We start from the raw sequence: 20,199 nt of genomic DNA, 5'->3' as shown, positions 1-20,199 counted from the left end.
GACACTGGATGGGGCAGATGCAGCAACCAGGGTTATGGCTTCTGGTGTGGCCAGGAGAAGGGGCTCATGGCTCCAGGTTTCTGGCCTCCCCTATGAGGTACAGCAAACTACTTAAGACCTGCCCTTTTGAGGGTGAGACTCTTCTCAGAAAAGTCTGACAAAAGGCTGAACAGCCTTAAAGTTTCCAGAGCCACCCTCAGGTTCCTGGACCTCTATACTCCATCAGCACAGCGGAGCCATAGCCCTAGCAGCAGTTGGTTCAGCAACACAACCAAGGCAGGTCCAGAAGAAGGAATCGTAATGGCAGGAGAAGGCAGCACCAACCTTCTGGACAGGGCTTGGGACAGCCCAAGCCATCTTCAAGGTCTAAGCTGGCTTTTTGAAGGCATGGTTGAGGGCAGTGTAGCTCATCTAACAGTGGATCCATCCCACCTTACCATCTCATCCTGAAAAATCTCCTTTCTACTGTGCATGGTCCAGTATCACCTTGGACTGATGGGTGCTCTGCACGGTAGAGAGGGGATACACCATCCAATTCTGTGGTTCCTCAGGAGCACAGGGGCGAGGGCTTCTATTCCCAGTATTTCCTAATACCAAAAGCTAAAGGTTGCCTCAGACCCATCCTAGACCTGCAAGAACTCAACAAGTTTGCGAAGAAACTCAAGTTCTGCATGGTCTCTCTGGCCTCCATCGTTTCTCTCATTGGATCCAGCAGACTGGTATGCCACCCTTGACTTGAAGGACATGTACTTTCATATCACGATCACCTAATCCCACAGAAAATACCTCAGATTTGTGGTGAACAATATCCACTACCAATTTACAGTCCTTCCGTTTGGCCTGTCAGCAGCACCTCGTGTCTTCACCAAGTGCATGGCATTTCTGCAAAGGCACCAGGTACAGGTGCATCCTTACCTCGATGACTGACTGGCTGATTAGGGGCTGCTCCAAGACCCAAGTAGAAACTCAAATCTGATGAATCTAAGCCACCTTTGACAACCTGGGTTTTCTAAATAAAGCAAAATCCACTCTGTCCCCGGTCCAGAGGATAGAATTTATAGGGGCAATATTGGAGTCGACCCAGACCAGGGCATACCTATTGCGAGCAAGATTTCAGGCCCTGACTGATGATTTCCCACTATCGCAGCAAGAAACTGCCTGAGGTTTCTCAGTCATCTTGGCTGCCTATACCTGTTTAGTAACCCTGCCTCACCTGTTCCTCAGCTCCCTCCTCTGGTGGCTTGATCCTCAGGAGGTATGCTCAGGCATCTCCTTCACCAGTCCCCAGCCATCTCTGTTGCTAGTGACAGATGCATCAGACTTGGGCATGGGGTGCACATCTGGGAAACCACAGGGCCTCAGGCGGATCTGGCTCTCCACATCAACATCTGAGAACTGTGTGCCTGGCGTGCCAGACCTTCCGAGCATACTTAATGGGACAATATATATCATCCATGATGTACAATGCTACAGCAATGTTCTATATCAACAAACAGGGGTGGGGTGGAGTGCACGCTCCTCTCCCCTATGCCAGGAAGCCCTCAAGCTGTGGGACTTGTATGTAGAACATTCAATATACCTGCAGGTGTTGTACCTCCCCAGGATACAGATCAAGCTGGCAGACCACCTCAGCAGGTCATTTCACAGCCACAAGTGGTCCTTCACCTGAGCGTTGAGATTTCAATCTTCCAGAGGTGGGGCTTTCCCTAGATAGACCTATTCACCACTTGATACCACAGGAAGTGCCAGCAGTTCTGCTTCTTGCAAAATTGCAGCTCGGGCTCCAGTGCAGATGCTTTCCTCCTCCATTGTGGAGGTTGCCTCCTATACGACTTTCTGCCCATACCGCTCGTTTACATGGTACTCAAAATCCAGAGGGAACGAGCTCAGGTCATATTGATAGCGCCAGCCTGGCCCTGTCAGCACTGGTACACATCTTCTAGATATGTTGTCTATAGACACCCCGATCATTCTGCCCAGACCTTCTATGTCAAGATCGTGGTTGTCTTCAACATCCAAACCTCAGTCACTTCACTTCATGGTGTGGAAGCGCCATGGTTAAACCCGATGGAGCTTTCCTTGTCAGGTTAGGCAAGTACTTCTTGGCAGCAGGAAGAGATTTTCAATCTGGTCAGCGCAGCACCATTTGCCCCCGACGCTAGCCTCAGTGACACTTATTCAGGACTACCTCCTCCATCTGAAGCAACAGGGGCTTTAGTTATCCTCAGTAAGGGTGCACTTAACCACCATCTCGGCCTTTTACCCAGGTGAGGAGGGCTGCTCTGTTTTCGCTAACCAGATGGTCAGCCAGTTCTTAAAAGGACTCGACAGGCTCTACCCTAACATCCATCAGCCTGTCCCTGCCTGGGACGTCAACCTGGCCCTCTCTAGACTGCATGGGTCCCGCACTTTGAACCATTAGTGACATGCTTCCTGTTCTACCTCTCTTACACGGTGGCGCTCCCGGTAGCAATAACCTTGGCCAGGAGAGTGTCTGAGCTCAGGGACTGAACATCAGAGCCTCCTTACACCATTTCTATAAGGACAAGGTTAAGCTCAGGCCTCACCCTGCAAAACAGCCTTCGGGAGGAAAGCAATCTCATATCAATCAGGACATCTTTCTCCTGGTATTCTACTCTAAACCACATTCTAGCACAAGGGTGAGCAAACTACGGGCTGCATCTGGCCTGTCAGACCTTTTACTTCAGCACTCAGGCTCCTGCTGGGGGGTGGAATCGGGGGCTTGCCCCACTCCAGCAGTCGAGCCGAGGGGTGGGGTTAGGGGCTTTCCCTGTTCTGTGCGTGCTGTGGCTCCGGGGGGCTCTGGAAGCAGGAGCCACAGCCAATGGGAGCTGCAGGGACAGTGCAGATGGGGCAGCACACAGAACCACCTGTCTGTGCCTCTGTGTAGGAGCTGAGTGGGGGACCTGCTGCTGCTGGGAACTGCTTGAGGTAAGTGCCACCTGGAGCCTGCACCCCTGAGGCCCCCCTCTATGCTCCAGCCCTGATCTCTTCTCCCCCCCCCCCATCTGCCCTCTGAACCCTTTGATCCCAGCCTGGAGCACCCTTCTACACCCCCATCCCCAGCTGGAGCCCGCACCCAGCCCTCTGCCCCAGCCCTGATCTCTCCCCTGCCCTCCAAACCCCTGAGTCCTAGCCTGGAGCACTCTCCTATACCCCAAATCCCTCGTTACTGGCTCTACCCTAGAGCCCCCACCTCCAGGCAGAGCCCTCCCAGCCCCAGCCTGGAGCCTCCTCCCACACCCTGAACTCCTCCTCATTTGTAGCATCACTCCAGAGCCCACACCCCCAGCCAGAGCCCTCGGCCCCTCTTGCACACCAACCCCCAATTTTGTGAGCATTCATGGCCCACTGTGCAATTTCCGTACCGAGATGTGGCCCTCAGGCTAAAAAGTTTGCCCACTCCTGACCTAGCACAACAGGGCTCCAAGGTGCTACTGTGATAAAGGGGTAATAGCCATGAACACTTAGTCTGCCAAGGTTCCATGTTACACACACTCATCTGGAGGAAGATTGTACCTTGTTTCTGATTAGGGAGTACTTGTGCCAGCGTGGGGCTGTTTATATCCATTAGTCATGGATACTTGACAGGCCTGATCTGGTGGACTGTGTGTTTGATGCAGTCTGGTCCTCAAGGCTGAGCCTGAACAAGTGAACCAGACTGACATGTGGGTGTCTGCATCATCTGGAGTGCTGTTCATACAGATGTATTCCACCGTGGGTAGAGGGAAGCAAAGGCACCATCTTGTTAAGTGCCCTGTGGCTGACTGGGAATGCTGATCTCTCTGCAGTGCTGGTTCTCCCCCTGAGCGGAGGTGGGATTCTAGCTTTCAGGGTGTCACAGCCCCATCCCTTTCCCTCAATGTAATGGCATGTCTGACACTTGGGTGGGCTACTGGTGTGGAAAACACTGGGATTGTCATTTTGGTCAGAAGGGTGCCTGACTGAGTCTTGGAGAAGCCCAACATGACTGGGTATAGCACAGGAATAAGGACACAGTGGGTGAGGAGCTGAATTTTCGCCCCCTTCTCTTTGTGTCTCACAGGCTCTAAGGTGAAGGAGACAGGAAGGAAACTGCCTCATTACTGCTACATTCCCATAACTTGTACAACATACTCGTAACCATTCTGTTCACTGCATTAAGTTAGGAACTAAAGAACAGGCTAAATACATCTGTTAAAACCAGATTCCCAAAGGACATGGACTTGCTAAGGATGCTTTTGTGCAGATCATGCCCGTGACAGCAGATGCCTGTTCAGTTGGGCCTAACATGGCAGCTAGGCAGAAAGCTGCAATATCTTTTAGGTACCTCTTACCATAGTATTTTGTGCACCTCACAATCTTTTAAATACGTCATCCTTGCAACTTCTCTGATGCAGGATGGCACTGTTAGCTGCTCTGCCTCCGTTCCCTCCTGTACTATAAAGATAAATAGCACCCAAGGTCCGGACAGGAAGTCTGTAGCACAGGAGGGACTCAAACGCAGGGCTCCCCAGCCTAGGCTCATCCCTTGACTACTGGACTGACCTTCTTTCTGCTTTGAAAACTACCTATTACACATGGCTAACAGGGCAGCAGATGCCAAGGGAGGAAAGGTGCAGAGCTGTTGTCACAAATTTGCTATGAAAAGACAAGGCGTAGCTGTCTAATGATGACACTTCTGGGATTGGGTGGCAGACCTCTAAATATATGGTCTCTGGGAACGGGGTGGCTTTTTCTCCAGGATGGAACACAGGACAAAATTCTGCTCAGGAAACTAACACTGGAAAAGCAAAACAAATAGGTTAGAAGTTCTGGCAATGGCTTTGAGAAGCCCCTTTGCTTATGGGGACCCAAGGGTGTGATTATGCTCAATCCTTGGAGAAGGAGCTGGTTCCCTGTGTTTCACTGGCTAGCACCTCAGGGCAGTCCTTGGACATTAGATAGCGAAGGGTGGGAGGCTTGTCAAGTTAGCAGCACTGCCCTGTCTCAAAGTTTTGGCTTGCAGTCTCTCTAAGTACAGCTCTATGCCCCCCAACTCCGCTTTGCCCCAGTATCCCATAAATCCTGGGGCCTAGCCCTCACCTTTGCTTAGAGTGGCAGTGAAAGTCACTCACGCCAACCATTTGGGGTTAGCAGGTCGCCTGCAATCACTCATCTCTGGACAGACTGGGGCCTCTTTCTTACCCCAAAACCATGACCCAGTTTACATGTGGAAAAGGGGTCCATCCCGGAGGAGGGAGTATTCCCCCACTGAGGTGGGTGGGTGGGGGCACTAAGACCACTTTGGCAAGCCATAAGAAAACTGTTGCATGTGTCAGACTCTCTGTGAACTCAGACAGGTGTCACAACATCAAGATAGAGATCAAAGGTTTTCTTAATCATGAAGGCTTGAAAAATTAAGACTTTAGTTTAAGCTTTTTTTAAAAAAAGATCTTGATATTGCATGATGCCAGCAGCTGGGCTCTGGGTACTTTCTAGCTTATGCTGGGATCTACCTCCCCCACAAAAGCCCAGCAGGCGTGTTAGGTTTTGCAGGTACCTATCAGCTTGCTGCATTGCAACCCAACTGGACTAGGATGAGTGCTGGAAGATAAAGCAAGCTGATTTGTGTGTTGGGAGAGGAGGCAAGTGCTGGTGGGGAAGGGTGTGTGCATGCATATCATTGTCTCCTCTGCTCACGCTTAGCATGTGCCCAGCAGTAGAACTGGATTTTTTTTATTGGTGAAGGAAGATTACAGGGCGGAGGCCACCAGATGTTAAAATGCAATTCAGACGGTCTCCAAAGCAAACTAAAAATCTCTTACTGGGCTCAAAGTCCTCTCTGTGCTGTAGTGCTTGATAAGAACTGAAGCCAAGGAAGCTATTTTATGTCTAAAGAGGTCTTGGATGATGAAGGAATAAGACTGCTAAAACGAGCAAGCCTGGCTTGGTTTCACCGTCACAAATGAAATGACTGGAAGGCCTCTGCTTTAGAGATCCATGCACTGGAGTAACTGGGTTTGCTGTATATTGGGTTTGAGGGGCATATGTGGAGCCCAGGGTTGAAATAGCAGGGTGCAATGGGTTGGTGGATATCAGCAGGAGGAAGAAATGCAGCACAGACTTCCTGTCCCTGCACCCCGTGTCTGTTCTTCAAAGAGTGTCTATTTCTTCCTTGTAACGTTGGGTGCACAGCCTGCATGCAGCCCACTCTCCACAGGCTGGTTTCTTGTTGGGGAGCATGGGAAAGTGAGCTAAGGCAGCTGGTGCAGAGGCCAGACTAGTCCCCGCATGCCTGCCATGGCTGTATCTGTTGCTAAAATTTCTTAGCAGATATGCTGGGACGTAGTGGCTCTGACATGAGTGAAGGAGGGGGGCCCACCCCTCGACTCCAATGTAGGTTTCTCAGGAGAGTGGGTGCTGAGGGTGCCAGTGCCTGGTGAGCTGGTGGGTGTGCATCTGGATGACGCTGTGAGGTAGTGGGGACCGGTGATCTTTGGAATTGGGTAGGCAGCACTTCGGCAGGTCTGGTCAGAGCCAGTTTGCAGCAAGAAGTAAAGATCTGCTGTGTTGGATGCTGGCCCTGAGGAGCCCCCACTGATGAGGCGTTCTTCTCCCATGACCATCCCAATCCCTTGCAGAAGGGGATGGAAATGGTACTTGACAGTCACACTGAGCAATTCCATGCCCCCTCCCCGCTTCACTCCTGTTTAATTCCAGACTGCCCTCTGTTGCCTGCCTTCCTCCTTCCCTTCGTTATATTCACTCTTATTTTCCCTGACTCTGCCTACAGCTCTCTTCCCTGCTGCTTCCTCACTGATGGTGGCTGGGCTGCTTCTCCCATGATTTTTTTCATCTAGACCTGGCTGTGCTGTGCCTTAGCCAATCAAATCCGACCTTCCTTCCTTACAGGTGTGTATGGAAAACTATTTTAATATTTAATTAAAATCTTTGATTTCTTCCTTTTTTCAATATATGTAATTCTCAAATACAGAAGGTGGGTCAGAGGGCAGTGCGACACCTGCCCTTTTAGGATTTAGGGTCACAGACCTTCCTCACAGGTTGTCCTAGTGTCATAGGTCTCACTAGGTTAAGATTCATATTATCTAAACTATCAGAGGGGTAGCCGTGTTAGTCTGGATCTGTAAAAGCAGCTAAAATTAATGTGGAAGCTGAATGTTCCTCATGGGGGAGGGACCCCTTAGGGGAACAGTGTCTTATGGGGTTTGTGAAACTCTTGCCTGAATTAGCATAGACTGGCAAGTAGGTAATCCTCTAAACTGCAGCACTCTGCCTCCATCAGTGAATGAGGTGGCAAGAAGCCTCTCCCCTTACCAGAGCGCACCGCTGTCAAAACACCTCCCTAGAGGGCTTCTTCTCACCTGGAGCTGGTGGAGTGGCCTATGATTCCTCTCTCCCTTCCAGCTGGACTTATCACCACCTGTCCTATGACTGTCACTCGCCCTTCCTTCCCCCAGTTCATGAGAGGAAGTGTTAGATGCCCCTCAAATAAAATGTGAGTGTTTTAAGCACTACAGGCTTTGGAGATTTCCCTCTAGGCTACTTACACAGACTTCTCTCTTGGTCAGGGTTGCCTCCCTTCCTATCCACCAGGGGATCCCTTCAGAGGAGAGATGATTGGCTCTGGTAGGGCTGGGGCAGGGGCATAGAGAACTGCCTTGCCTGTACAGATCCTATTCTGGTGAGGCCTTTGTCAAAGAAGGAAAACTGAAAAGCCTCATTCCTAGACTTGAGGGCAGGAGCAGCGGCGTGCATAGATCAGGATTTCCTGTAGTAGAGACAAAAACAACGAGGAATCCTTGTGGCACCTTAGATACTTAACAAATTTATTTGAGCATAAGCTTTTGTGGGCTAAAAACCACTTCATCGGATGCATGGAGTGGAACATACGGTAGGCAGGTATGAATACATAGCACGTGGAAAGATGGGAGTTGCCTTACCAAGTGTGTGTTTTAGTGCTAATGAGCCAAACCGGACAGTCTCTATGCGCAAAAAAAAAGACATCAGATATCAAGAATTATAAACTTCAAAAACCAGTAGGAGAACACTTCAGTCTCCCTGGACACTCAATAACAGACTTAAGTGGCAAATCTTCAACAACAAAAACTTTAAAAACAGACTCCAATGAGAAACTGCACAACTGGAATTAATTTGCAAGCTGGACACCAAATTTGGCCTGAATAAAGCCTGGGAGTGATGGGTCACTACAAAAACAAATTTCTCTCTGCTGATACTCTCACCTGCTTGTCAACTGTTTGAAATGGGTCACCTTGATTGCATTGGCCTTATTAGTACTACAAATGTGATTTTTTTTTTTTTTTCCCCTCCCTTGGTATTCACCCCTTCTTGTCAACTGTTGAGAATAGGCCAATTCCACCTTAATTGAGTTAGCTCGTTAGCACTGACCCTGCCACACTTGGTAAGGCAACTCCCATCTTTTCATGTGCTGTGTATTTATACCTGCCTACTATATTTTCCGCTCCATGCCTCTGATGAACTGGGTTATAGCCCACGAAAGTTTATCCCCAAATAAATCTTAGTCTCTAAGGTGCCACAAGGATTCTTTTGTTGTTTTTGCTGACACAGACTGACATGGCTCCTACTCTGAAACCAGTAGTAGAGGTGACACTGCCATGTATGGCAGGACAGTTGCCCTGGGCCAGCTGCTGCTATTGTCCACTGGGGAGGGTGGCAGAAATGATACTTGTTCTTTCTTTTGAGTGCTGAGAGAACTTGGCCTTGGGATTAATATTTCATCCGTCTCCTCTGATCTCTTTTCTCCTTCCTTCCCTCAACTGTATGTCATGAAGTGAGGGGCTCCTTCCCCTCTTTCTCCCCACCCTCACCCATCTGACCCTGGTTCTCTCACACACCCCGTGCCCTGCTCCCTCCCTCCCTCCCCCCCGTGTGGGGCCCTCATCACCATGGACGACTCGGAAGTGGAGTCAACTGCCAGCATCCTGGCCTCCGTCAAGGAGCAGGAGGCGCAGTTTGAGAAGCTGACCCGGGCGCTGGAGGAGGAGCGGCGCCACGTCTCGGCGCAGCTGGAGCGCGTCCGGGTCTCCCCGCAGGACGCCAACCAGACGATGGCCAACGGCACCCTCACCCGCCGGCATCAGGTAACCCCCCCCCCCCCCAGGGAGTGGTGGGCACGTGGGGCTCGGCAGAGCCCTTATGGCTGCTCCTGCATGAACTATGGTGGACGCGGGAGGAGTATCTGGCAATCTGGCCTTCCCTCTCCCAACTGGCACCCCTCACTGAGAAGCTGTCTCCACACCTAATGGGTTTGAGTAACTGCTGTAAGAATTTACCAGATGAACTGCAGCTCTAGGGGTGTGAGGTGGCATTGCTTGACCCATCATTGATTCATGGAGGGCTCCCAATACATCTGAGTGTCGGATTAGTGTGCTGGGGAACAGATACATAGGCCAGTCTCCATAGTGCTGTAGACTCTTGGGACTCCATGACAGGTGCAGCCCGGCCCAGAAAACCAGGGGCCTCTGGCTCCCTTGCCCCAAAAGCCCTGTAACTAGTTGTGAGGCAGGAGGTATTGGCATCTCTATTCTGCTGGGGTGCTTGCCTGGTATCCTCTCTAACCTGGTGATGTGATGCCTGTTTTGCAATGTGCCCACCCTGGGGATGTGGCTGGCAGAATCCAGGAACTCTCGGGGGGGGGGGGGGTTGAGTGGCACTCTGGGCTCTAATTAAGTGCGTGTGACGCACACCCCCTTCTCCCTGACCCCCCCCCATCTGCTGCTGCACCAATGTTGTGATTGTGGCCCCCACTGTCTATGTATCTGGGTACCTCATAATCTTCAGTGTATTTATCCATCCCCCTAGCCTTGTGTGGCAGGCAGAGCTGCTGTTATCCCCATCGCTTCAGATGGGGGGACTGAGACCAAAAGATCAAATGACTTTCCCAGGGTCACGCAGGTGTCTGTGGCAGAGACCTAGGGGCTCAGTACCCTATTCTGAAGTCCCAGGCTCCACCTTTAAACATGGAATAGTCAAATGGGACAGGGCAAGTGCGAGGAGGGGATGAAGGGAGAGTCTGCCTGAGTCACCAGGGCTCTTAACTTGTACTCCCTGCTGCGGTGGATCTGGCTTGATCTCCTTTCTGGTCTTGTGGCTATCTTCTGTTGGGTTTTGTTAAGAGGTAGAAGTCAAGACCTTCTGTGCCCTGTTTTAAAGGGCCAGAGGACAGCTGCACTGGCGATGTCGGGCACAGAGGGTTTGGTTGTCTGGCTGAGGATACTGGTGCTACTGAGAGAAACTTCCCAGGCCACACTGGAGTTAGACAAGTGAACTTATATTCTTCAGAGGCGGGGCAGGGGGGAACAGTTCCCTGGGCCGTAAGTGGGAGGAGAAGTGAGTGTGTGTGAAGATCATAGGCAGTGAAAAGCCATTACACTCTGTGGTCTGCTTTTTACTCCTCATGCTGTTCCCTCTAATCTCCCTGAGATCCTGGGATGTGTTCTCTGGTGGCCTGTGGCTTCCCCATCAAAAGAAGATGTGAAATGTCTTGTTTCTTCTCTCTCTGGTGGAGTTGGGGTGTGCGTTTTCAGAAGGGAGCGTTAGCCCTTCTGGTAGGAGGTACATGGAGTTCTGAATAGTCTGGCAGCCACGTGGAGCACTGGGATGTCTGGAGGGTGGAGCACTAGAGATGGCTGCTTATTAACTCCTCCTGGGGACTCCCCAGACTGCACTGGGGAACAACATCAGTCTCTTGCTTGGCTGTGTAGCTCCAACCTTTGCAGCATCGTGCCCAGATCTTGTCACTTCACCAAGGGCATTGAGATCTCAGGGCATGGAATCGTCCTGGCTGCTCTTACCACCTCTACCTGCTGCTAACCTCTGGGGCACTGGAATTGGCCGCTGCTGAGGCTGGAACTGAGACTAGGGTATGAGACAGTCCGTACAGTCTTCATAAGGTGGATTGGGGCACTAACCTCAAGGGCATGGGGCCTGGCCTTTCTTGCTTGGAGGCAAGAGGACAATGCATCTGAGGTAATGGACTAGGAAGCATTATAATGGGCTGATGTGGCTTGTTTCAGAACGGCCGTTTCCTGGGCGATGCTGACCTGGAGAGGCAGAAATTTCCAGATCTGAAACTCAACGGACCACCGGTAAAGGGACTTCTGGGAGGAGCTGGGACCTCTTGTTGGGGGTGAGGGGGCAAGCCCTGAGTTCAGGGGCTCAGAGGCTGGTCTTTCCTCCTTGTGGAAGGGACCGTCTTTCTAGGTGTTGCTGGCAAAGCTTCCCCACCCCTGTCTGTGCCGTGGTACATTCTCTGCAGCCACCAGCAAGCAAGAGTGGTGCCAGGGAAGCCTCTCTCCTTTGGATAGATGCTTTCTGACTTTCGGTAGAAAACCCTACCACAAATCCCTTCATCCTGGGCATTCCTCCCAGGTAGTGGCAGCTGGAGGGATGGGGCTTGGTCTATGTGCTGGAGAGCTGGGCTCTCCGGTCAACCACATACATGGAGGTGGGGGGCAGCAGCGGCACAGGACCAGTCTCCTCTTGTAGCCAGTGGTTTCCATTTAAAGTGTGGGGAGGAGGGAACCCCCCTCCCTGCCCTGACTATGTTGTGGATAGATAACTCTAAGGTCTCCTGCTACACTTATTTCCTTTATCCACCACCTCCCAAATGACACAGATCTCCCTCCCAACAAGGGGACCGTGCAATCTGTCTTCCCCCACCCCCCCAAATCAAGCTGAGGAGAGCACCTTGCTTGGCTTCCCCCTACCCCCACCCGGTCTGGCCACCATTGCTTCCAGGCTGCTGCTCCCCAGATGCTAGTGCCTACTGTGCCAGCCTAGCAACAGTGAGAATGGGGTTGGGAGAGCTTCTGGGGCCTCTGAGGGTGGGGAGGGCAATGACAGGTGACCCACCTAGATTCTTCCCACAACCCACGGGTGGGTTGCGACCCATTGTTTTGGAAATGCTGCTCTAGCCAGGAGATGGCTCCGTGCATCCTTGCCTAGACAGTACAGGTAGAGGTAAGGTCACAGAAACACTGTTTCCTGCGAGTGGGATCTGGCACTGTTCGCAGCCTGGGCTGACTTGGTGTGCTCTTCCTCATCCCAGGACCGCAGCCACCTCCTCTACAGCACGATCCCCAGGATGCAGGACCCAGGCCAGATTGTGGAGGAGACATATACCATGGAGGAGGACCCAGAGGGCGCCATGTCTGTTGTCTCTGTGGAGACATCTGATGATGGGACCACCCGGCGCACAGAGACCACGGTAAGGGACGGGACAAGACAGTCCCCTTTCTTTTATTCAGTAGTGTTGATCTGGCCTGCCCTCCCCTGGGGTTGGTGAGATGGCATATGCACTAAACTTTCTATCCGGCCTGTTTCTGTAGCACTGTTAACTAAGGCTGGGGATGAGGGCTACTGGTTGAGATGGAGGGGCACAAGCCGAGTCTGGGAGTCCAGGCCTGAGATAGCAGGGGAGTTGGGATGATTAGGGGACATCAGCAGCCCTTGCATCTGTGATCTGAGAGCATATCCTTTTCCCTATCTCTTCAGGTGAAGAAGGTGGTGAAGACTGTGACCACGCGGACAGTACAGCAGGTCCCCGTTGGGCCAGATGGGTTGCCTGTGGAGGGTTCTCCTATCTCCAATAACTACATCCAGACAGTGGACAGGAACTTCCGTAAAAATGGCAATGGGGGACCTGGGAGCTACATGAGCCAGCCTGGCACTGCCACACTCCCCCGCAACTATCACTACCCAGATGGCTACGGTCGTCCCTATGAGGACGGCTACCCTGGCAGCGACCACAGCTATGGCAGCTTGTCCCGTGTGACCCGTATCGATGAACGTTACCGCCCCACCATGGATGGCTACCGGGCCCCGAGCCGTCAGGATATCTACGGTCCCCAGCCGCAGGTGCGGGTAGGGGGGAGCAACGTGGACCTGAACCGCTTTCACCCAGAGCCGTATGGGCTGGAAGACGACCAGCGCAGCATTGGCTACGAAGACATGGACTATGGGATGATGCCGGACTATGGCACTGCCAGGCGGGCAGGGACTCCCTCAGACCCCAGGCGGCGACTCAGGTAGGAACAGTAGGTTTTATGCACTGTAGCAGACCACTTGTCCTCTGAGTATTATGTGCCCCTTTCTCCCCCCCCCCCCGCCCCCATTAGTGCCCAGCAGTGGGCGATTCCAACAAAGGTGTGTATCTCCATGAGGCAACTACTAATAGCTTTGTGTATTTGTTGGGACTGTGGTTATTACTCCAGTGTCTGAGCCTAATTGTCATAGATTGCCCAAATGGCATCTAGTTGACTCTGAAATTATGCAGTTGCATCATTTAACCTCCTGCAGCAATGAGTTCTACAAAGCTGTCGTGCACTGTCCACAGGCTTTTGTTCTGGATGTAGTGTCTCTTGATAGCTTGCCCCATGGTTTTGATGTTGGTGGGCAAAGTTTAATGAGGGAGACAGGGACTGATTGAGTCCTGCGACTCCTTGGTGGTGTTCCCCCCCACCCCCCCGCCACCTCTCCCACATTGTGTCAAGATGCGCCCTGCCAGTTCGGCAGGGGTTTCTGTTCCTCTAAGCCTGGCCCTATAGCCTGAATCTGCTTGGGTTGAACAAAATAATAGTTGGATAGTAAAGGCTGCATTTTGGTTCATGCCGCTGCACAACAGCACCAAATCCTTTGTTTCTGTGCATCGATGTAGATGCAAATTTCTCAGCGCAGCGATGGCTTAAACTTGCAGCTACCACTGAGTTGGGATCCTAGGATGTGAGGTTTCAGGCTGGGGAGGACTCGTTCTTGGGCAGGTGGCTGACTTGGGGTGCACAGCCCCTTGAAGGAACACCCTGTGGGGACGAAGCAGTCAAATCTGACAATAGCAGTTGGTTCCCCTGTTCCTTGTGCAGAGCAGTCACTTCCCTAGCTGATTAGCCAAGTGTTGCTTTTTGACTGGCTGACTGCACCCTGGGGTCCTATAAAAGTTTGACATTGCTGCTTCTGTGACACGTTATTGTCCTAGGAGGGCTGCTAATGTACTGTTACACAGAATAAACGGAGGAGCCAATGTAAGGAAGGGAACCAGACAGGAACATCCCCACAGGAAGTTGTTGCGTGCACTTAGATAATATCTAAGTATTTGATGCTCCAACCTGCTCCTGTGTGTGTGTGGGCGGGGGGGGGACCCACGCCCTGTGGAAAGGCTTTGGCTTTGTGCAAGTGTCTTGGCTCCTTTTAGCAGAGAAGTTCTAGGTTTACTTACTACCTTGGTGCTGCTGTGTCTGAGGGAATCTGAGCCCCAAAGCTGAATGCTCAGTAAAATTCCTAGCATGCATGTTGCTGTAGAGCTGGTCTTTGATTGCAGAGAATGAAACTATAAAGGCCTGGTTCAGCATCCAGTTCACCCCGCTTGCATCTCTCTGTCCTGAAGGTCTTTTAGCTCTGGCTCTGGGCTGCCAAGGGGAATGAATTCCAAAAGCTAGAAGCCCTGTCACTCAGCACAGAGAGATCAAACTTGCTAGTCCTGAGCCTGGACTGGGAATGAGAAACCTCTTCTGAGTAACCTCGTCTGCAGCCATTCTGGCCTCTGACATCTTGATGCCTTATCTAGGCTGAACAGCAGCCTCTCTTCCAGCTAGGTCCCCCACTGTCAGTCTGGGAGGAGTGAGAGGCTGTAAGATCCATACTCAGTGAAAGTAATGATACAGACAGGTGTTCTGGGGTTGCTGCAGCACCTGCAAAGGACTCTCAAGCTCCCTGGTGGCTTCATGCAGACACCAAACAGGAAGGGGCACTAGATGAACTCTGCTTCCTCTCCCCAGAGCATGCCCCAATCTCCTAGCACAGCCCCATGGGCTCTCATCTGGGAAGGACTGAACTCACTGAAGGGTCGCTTCATGTCACATCCTTGAACCTAGCAGCTAGCAGTACTGTCATCACTGGTGTCACAAACTGCAGAATCTGTATGGCTGCCATGCCCTTGTCCTCCAGCTCCCTAGCTGTGGAACAGGCTCTGTTTTATCCACAGGCTGGCTGGCTGATAGATCACAGAAATCCATGGAATCCAAGCCTTGTTGTGGTTGGCTCATCACCACTATCTCAATTACCTTTTTGTCTCAAATCTCCCATTTTTGGGGATGGTACCTGGCATGATTAACAGCCCCAAGATGTTTGTTTTGAGCAAGGTCCTAAACATTACTTTGAAGCGTGCTTGGCGAATTGCCCTCCTGAAGGAAGTCATTAACAATCCCTTCTCTTCTCCTGCTCCTCCCCCCCCCCCCACTGGCTATAATCAGGCATGACGGACATGGGTCCATCTTGCATGTCTAGTTGCAACTTGTTAAGCACGCACAAAACCTCGGCATGCGAAACTGAATGAGATCAAAGCACTGTAGATGATAAATTCTTTCCTCCTTCACTTTCCCATGGAAACACTTGGACTGTCCTGAGTCAATAGAAACAAGTTGACCTTTCACAGTAGCAAGAGGCATTCAGAACTGCCAGTGTCTTGGTGCAGCCCAACTGAGGGCGAATGCTTAATACTCAGCTAAACTGGAGATAGCAGGTGTAACAGTTAAGGAGTACTCAGTCTTGACTGCAGCCATGGCATAGGAACAAACTGTACAGTGTTGCTTGTTACTGAGATCAGGTGTTGTGGCGCTAGAGCTTCAGTCTTTTGTCACTACCTGTCACGTCACCCTCTGCAGTCTTATCTGTACACCTTGTCACCGTATCACATGGCTGTGGGGCACAGGATTGCAGGGTAACCACTGATGGCTTCCGAGGGTGACTCTCAAACAGAATTGCCACCCCAACAGGAGTAACTGGCCTGACCTGAAGCTGTACCACTGATCAGACCTTTACTCCTTCTGGTTAATACATATCTAGCATGTTCACCAGTGAGTGGAATCAGAAACCCTTCAGATAATCCATGGTTGTAATGTAAGAGTGGGCATGTCTTATGCTTGATCAGATGCAAAGAAACAGCTGCACGATCAGTCAAATACTCCTCTAGGCAAAGCTGATTCAAGGTACAGGACTTAGCTGGGGTCTTGTCTATACTAGAAAAGTTTTGCAGGTAAACCCTCCTAGTGTAGGTGCAGCTTGTACAGCATGGCATAAAATAGCTTGTAGTGGCATAGCTTACACTAGATCTATGACAAACTATACTGGTGTAAAAGTTCTTGTCAGTATAGGTATGTCTATACTAGTGCTTATACTAATATAACTGTGCTGGTATGTTTCAGGCCTGGTTGACATCTGTGTGAACACTGCATTGTATGGGTACTGCATGTGCAAGGCATTTTAAACAGCCTCTTACTGCAATGCCTTTTAAGACTGGCTTTACTTTTAAACTAGGCTTCTTAGATCTGCAGTCCAAGTTACAAATGGGCAAATCATTTTTGTCCATTTGTCTTCTTTTGACAAATAGCTTTTCTGTTCTCATAATAAAAGGGCAGGCAAGTAAGAGTATATTTTTGTGCCTGGGATGATAAATTTTAATTTCAACGTTGTAGGGATTGAAACAGATTAGGGCTGTCGTGTGATTAAACAGGCCAAGTCAAAGTATGGGGGAGAAGTACTCTTCCTCCACTCTGCAGAAGAGGGGTAGCCCAGATGTGCAGGGACTTGGCCAGGGTGACTGTGTCTGTGCCAAGACTGGGAACTGACATGAAATCTCCAGAGTCTCACTCCAGTGCTGACATTCGTAGAGGCTTTTCCCTTGCTAGTCCCCGTGTAGGAACACTGTAATTTTTTGTTTTGTATTGCATTAGCACCTGGGCCAGGATCTCAGCCACATTCTGTTCAGGGAGAATGTTTGTTTTTTGTTTCCTTTTTAAGTCCCTGCCACCCCCACCCCAGATGATGGGGCGAACACTTCAACATTAGTTATGTGAAAACATCTCTGTCCATATTTGGCTTCTCAGAGTATTTTGTCAAAAGCAATTTTGCACTTAAGCGGTGTGTGTTGGTATCTTCAAAGTCATTATATAATGACTCCTGGGAAAGCGAGGAATTGACTGTTTTGATGCTGCTGCTGGATCAAAACAGTCATCACTCTTACTATTTATTGTGTTCCCAGAGGAATTGGGTACCCTTGAAATCTGACCCAGCTACCTAACAGGAGTCTGTACCAACTTAATGTCTCTGTAATACTGTAGTCCTCTTTGCATGAAACATTTAGAACCAGCCTGCCAAGGCTCTGGAGAATACTAAATAGGAGTGATCCTTCCCTAGTGTGGGGAGAGCAGGCTTAATGACCTAATAGGTTGTTTCAGTCTGATTTATCTGGATTTACATTGCCCTCTAGTGGCCAGAGGATGGAACTGTTCATCAGACCCTTCCCTGGCTTAAGAAAGTAGAGCTGCTGTGTCTGTGTTTCTAGGGTCTCTGAGGTTAGTCATGACATACTGATGTAACACCCAGGTGTCCTGACTGAGATTAGGGCTCTGAGTCAGGCACCATAAGCCTAGTAAATGTCTATTAGGGATGGTCTAGACAGTATTTGGTCCTGCCATGAGGGCAGGGGACTGGACTGGATGACCTCTCGAGGTCCCTTCCAGTCCTAGAGTCTGAGTCTAGTAAGATGCTGCCCCAAAGGGCAGAGAGGAAAGAGTAGCTGTCCTTGCCCTGGGCAATGTGTCCTGCTATTGTACACTTATCTGTCCAGGCAAAGGAAGCTGCTCCTATCACATGGCTTAGGTTGAAGGGCTGAAGGGAAGAGGGCGTTGACCTGTCTGGCCACAGTCCAGCTTCTAGCAGACTAAAACCCACATCTGGCTGCCTTCACCGCAATTGTCAGTGGAAATGGTTCATTGTAGAAGCCAAGAACCATGAAGACAGAGGGAAGGAGCTCTCTAGTCCTGGGGTCCTGTATGAGGGGATGCTGATACTACCTGTGCAGAGGTGTATGGTTTCTAGCATTCTCAGAGTCCCAGTGTCTCAGTGGAACTTCTGTTGTTAACCTCTTTGGTTCTGCTGTTTCCCAGCGCTAGGGGCTGGAGACTGAGGTCCGCTCCCCTTCATGGAGCTTATGCCCTATTCCCCTTTCTAACTCCTCCCTCTCTCCTCTGCAGGAGTTATGAGGATATGCTGGTGGATGAGGTGGCCCCTGATCAGTACTACTGGGCCCCACTGGCCCAGCATGAGCGCGGCAGCCTGGCGAGCCTGGACAGCCTGCGGAAGGGAGGGCCCCTGCCAGCCAATTGGCGCCAGCCAGAGCTGCCTGAGGTGATTGCCATGCTGAATTTCCGTCTGGACGCAGTTAAATCCAACGCGGCGGCTTACCTGCAGCACCTGTGCTACCGCAACGACAAGGTGAAGACAGAGGTGCGAAAGCTGAAGGGCATCCCGGTGCTGGTGGGGCTGCTGGACCACCCCAAGAAGGAGGTACACTATGGGGCCTGCGGGGCCCTCAAGAACATCTCCTTTGGCCGAGACCAGGACAACAAGATTGCTATCAAGAACTGCGATGGTGTCCCTGCCCTGGTGCGGCTGCTGCGCAAGGCCCGTGACATGGACCTCACTGAGGTCATCACAGGTAATGGGTGGTCTGGGAGTGGTTGCTGGGGAAGGGGAGCTGTGTAGTGCCTTGATCTCACTGGCTGCATGTGCTCCGTCTCAGGGACGTTGTGGAATCTCTCCTCTCATGACTCTATAAAGATGGCCATTGTGGACCACGCGCTGCATGCTCTCACTGACGAGGTCATCATCCCACGCTCTGGCTGGGAAAGAGAGCCCAACGAGGACTCCAAGCCGCGCCACATAGAGTGGGGGTCGGTGCTCACCAACACTGCTGGCTGCCTTAGGTATTTGAAGGAGTGGCGATGGGAAGGTGGTGTCTGAGCCTGTGGCACTTCAGGCTGAGCTTGTGCTGTAACCAGAATTGCCCTCTCACCCTCGGGAGGCTGGTGGCGGCTTCTTCACCACAGCTCTTTGGGGAGGGGGCGATTTCTAGACTTGGTGTCTGGGTGACTAGAGGCAGAATTGCATGGCAGTGGTAGTGCTGGTGATGAGAAGGTATTCATCACCTCTCCAATGCATGATCAGTCCCTGGTGTGCCTCTTATGGCTTGTCTAGCTCAGTTCTTCCCGAGGTCAGGGAGAGACTTGGGTGGTTCATCTTGGTGGAGAGAAGGAACATGAGAGCAATCTAGTCCTTCTGATGCTCTGACGTGCTGCCACTGTGGCTGTCTCACCCTCCAGTGCTCTATTCCCCTCTAGAAACGTGAGCTCTGAAAGGAGCGAGGCTCGTCGGAAACTGCGTGAGTGCGATGGATTGGTGGATGCCTTGATATACATTGTCCAGTCGGAGATTGGCCAGAAAGACTGCAACAGCAAGGTAATGGAGCAACACTGTCCCATCTCCAATAGATGGGAGCATGCTGCGGGAGCCAAAGCAGTGCCTGTGCTGGCATCTGGCTCTTCTTTTGTTTCTGACAGTGCCTGTAGGAAGAGATGTAATACTGACCTGTCTTCAGTCACTGCCTTTCCTTCCTGTGACTCTTCTTCCCCCTTTTCAGCTTCAGCTTTCTTCTAGGGCCAAGAGGGGAGGAGAGATTCCGGAACCACCTGATGTTTTGAAGGTGGAGGTGGGGATTGAGTTTCAGAATGGTTTGAAGCCTGGATTGATATTTCTATGCTTGGAAGTAGAGGCTGCTCTGAATTAATGGTATCCAAACACTGGTCCATGGGTTGATCACCAGCAGGTGAGGGAGCCCTTGGTGCCCATAGAGCAAAGCACAATCTGAGGATCAAGCAGTGGGGTGGGGGATCTGAGGCTGGGGAGGGGATGTAATGATGGAATTATCTTAAGCAGTAGCCTGAAGTATGGAAGTGCTGGAGAGCTACTGCCCTAAGCCAAGTAACAGTTGCCCCTTCCTCCCTGTGACCTCTGAACCTTCACACCATCCCTTATGGCTCTGAAGTATCAAGTGATCAGTAAGCCAGCTGTGTCTCACTGTAAATGACGCTCTTCCCCCCCCACCCGCCCCCCTTCAGTTGGTCGAGAACTGTGTCTGCCTGCTGCGGAACCTATCGTATCAAGTCCACCGTGAGATCCCGCATGCCGAGCGCTACCAGGAGACGCCTCTTAACCCCGCCAACAATGCTGGGCCCCACGCTGCCAGCTGCTTTGGTGCCAAGAAAGGCAAAGGTAATGCCTGTCTTAGTGGGGAGGAAAACAAGGCTGCTTATCACACACTAACAC

The 20,199-nt window shown here is 51.3% G+C and overlaps 1 protein-coding gene across 11 annotated transcripts in view; it reads left to right on the top strand.

Moving 5' to 3' along the window:
* The window catches only part of CTNND1 (catenin delta 1), a 56,110-nt gene that overhangs the window by 20,492 nt on the left and 15,419 nt on the right, over positions 1-20,199 (top strand). For 9 of the 11 annotated variants that reach the window (XM_050955929.1, XM_050955931.1, XM_050955930.1 and 6 more), the window contains 9 exons: positions 6,776-6,894; positions 8,814-9,122; positions 11,058-11,129; positions 12,092-12,250; positions 12,538-13,070; positions 18,069-18,532; positions 18,617-18,800; positions 19,215-19,332; positions 19,992-20,145. In XM_050955929.1, coding sequence (XP_050811886.1) covers positions 8,928-9,122; positions 11,058-11,129; positions 12,092-12,250; positions 12,538-13,070; positions 18,069-18,532; positions 18,617-18,800; positions 19,215-19,332; positions 19,992-20,145 — 1,879 coding nt within the window. In that variant the 5' untranslated portion in view covers positions 6,776-6,894; positions 8,814-8,927. Of the gene's footprint in view, positions 1-2,906; positions 2,953-6,775; positions 6,895-8,813; positions 9,123-11,057; positions 11,130-12,091; positions 12,251-12,537; positions 13,071-18,068; positions 18,533-18,616; positions 18,801-19,214; positions 19,333-19,991; positions 20,146-20,199 lie in introns of those variants that run through there. The other 2 variants (XM_050955926.1, XM_050955932.1) reach the window with 2 other exon arrangements.

Source organism: Gopherus flavomarginatus, chromosome 5 (genome assembly GCF_025201925.1).
Source record: "Gopherus flavomarginatus isolate rGopFla2 chromosome 5, rGopFla2.mat.asm, whole genome shotgun sequence".
NCBI lineage: Eukaryota > Metazoa > Chordata > Testudines > Testudinidae > Gopherus > Gopherus flavomarginatus.
The sequence above is the reverse complement of the archived record's forward strand: the minus strand, read 5'-3'. Positions and strand labels throughout refer to the sequence as shown.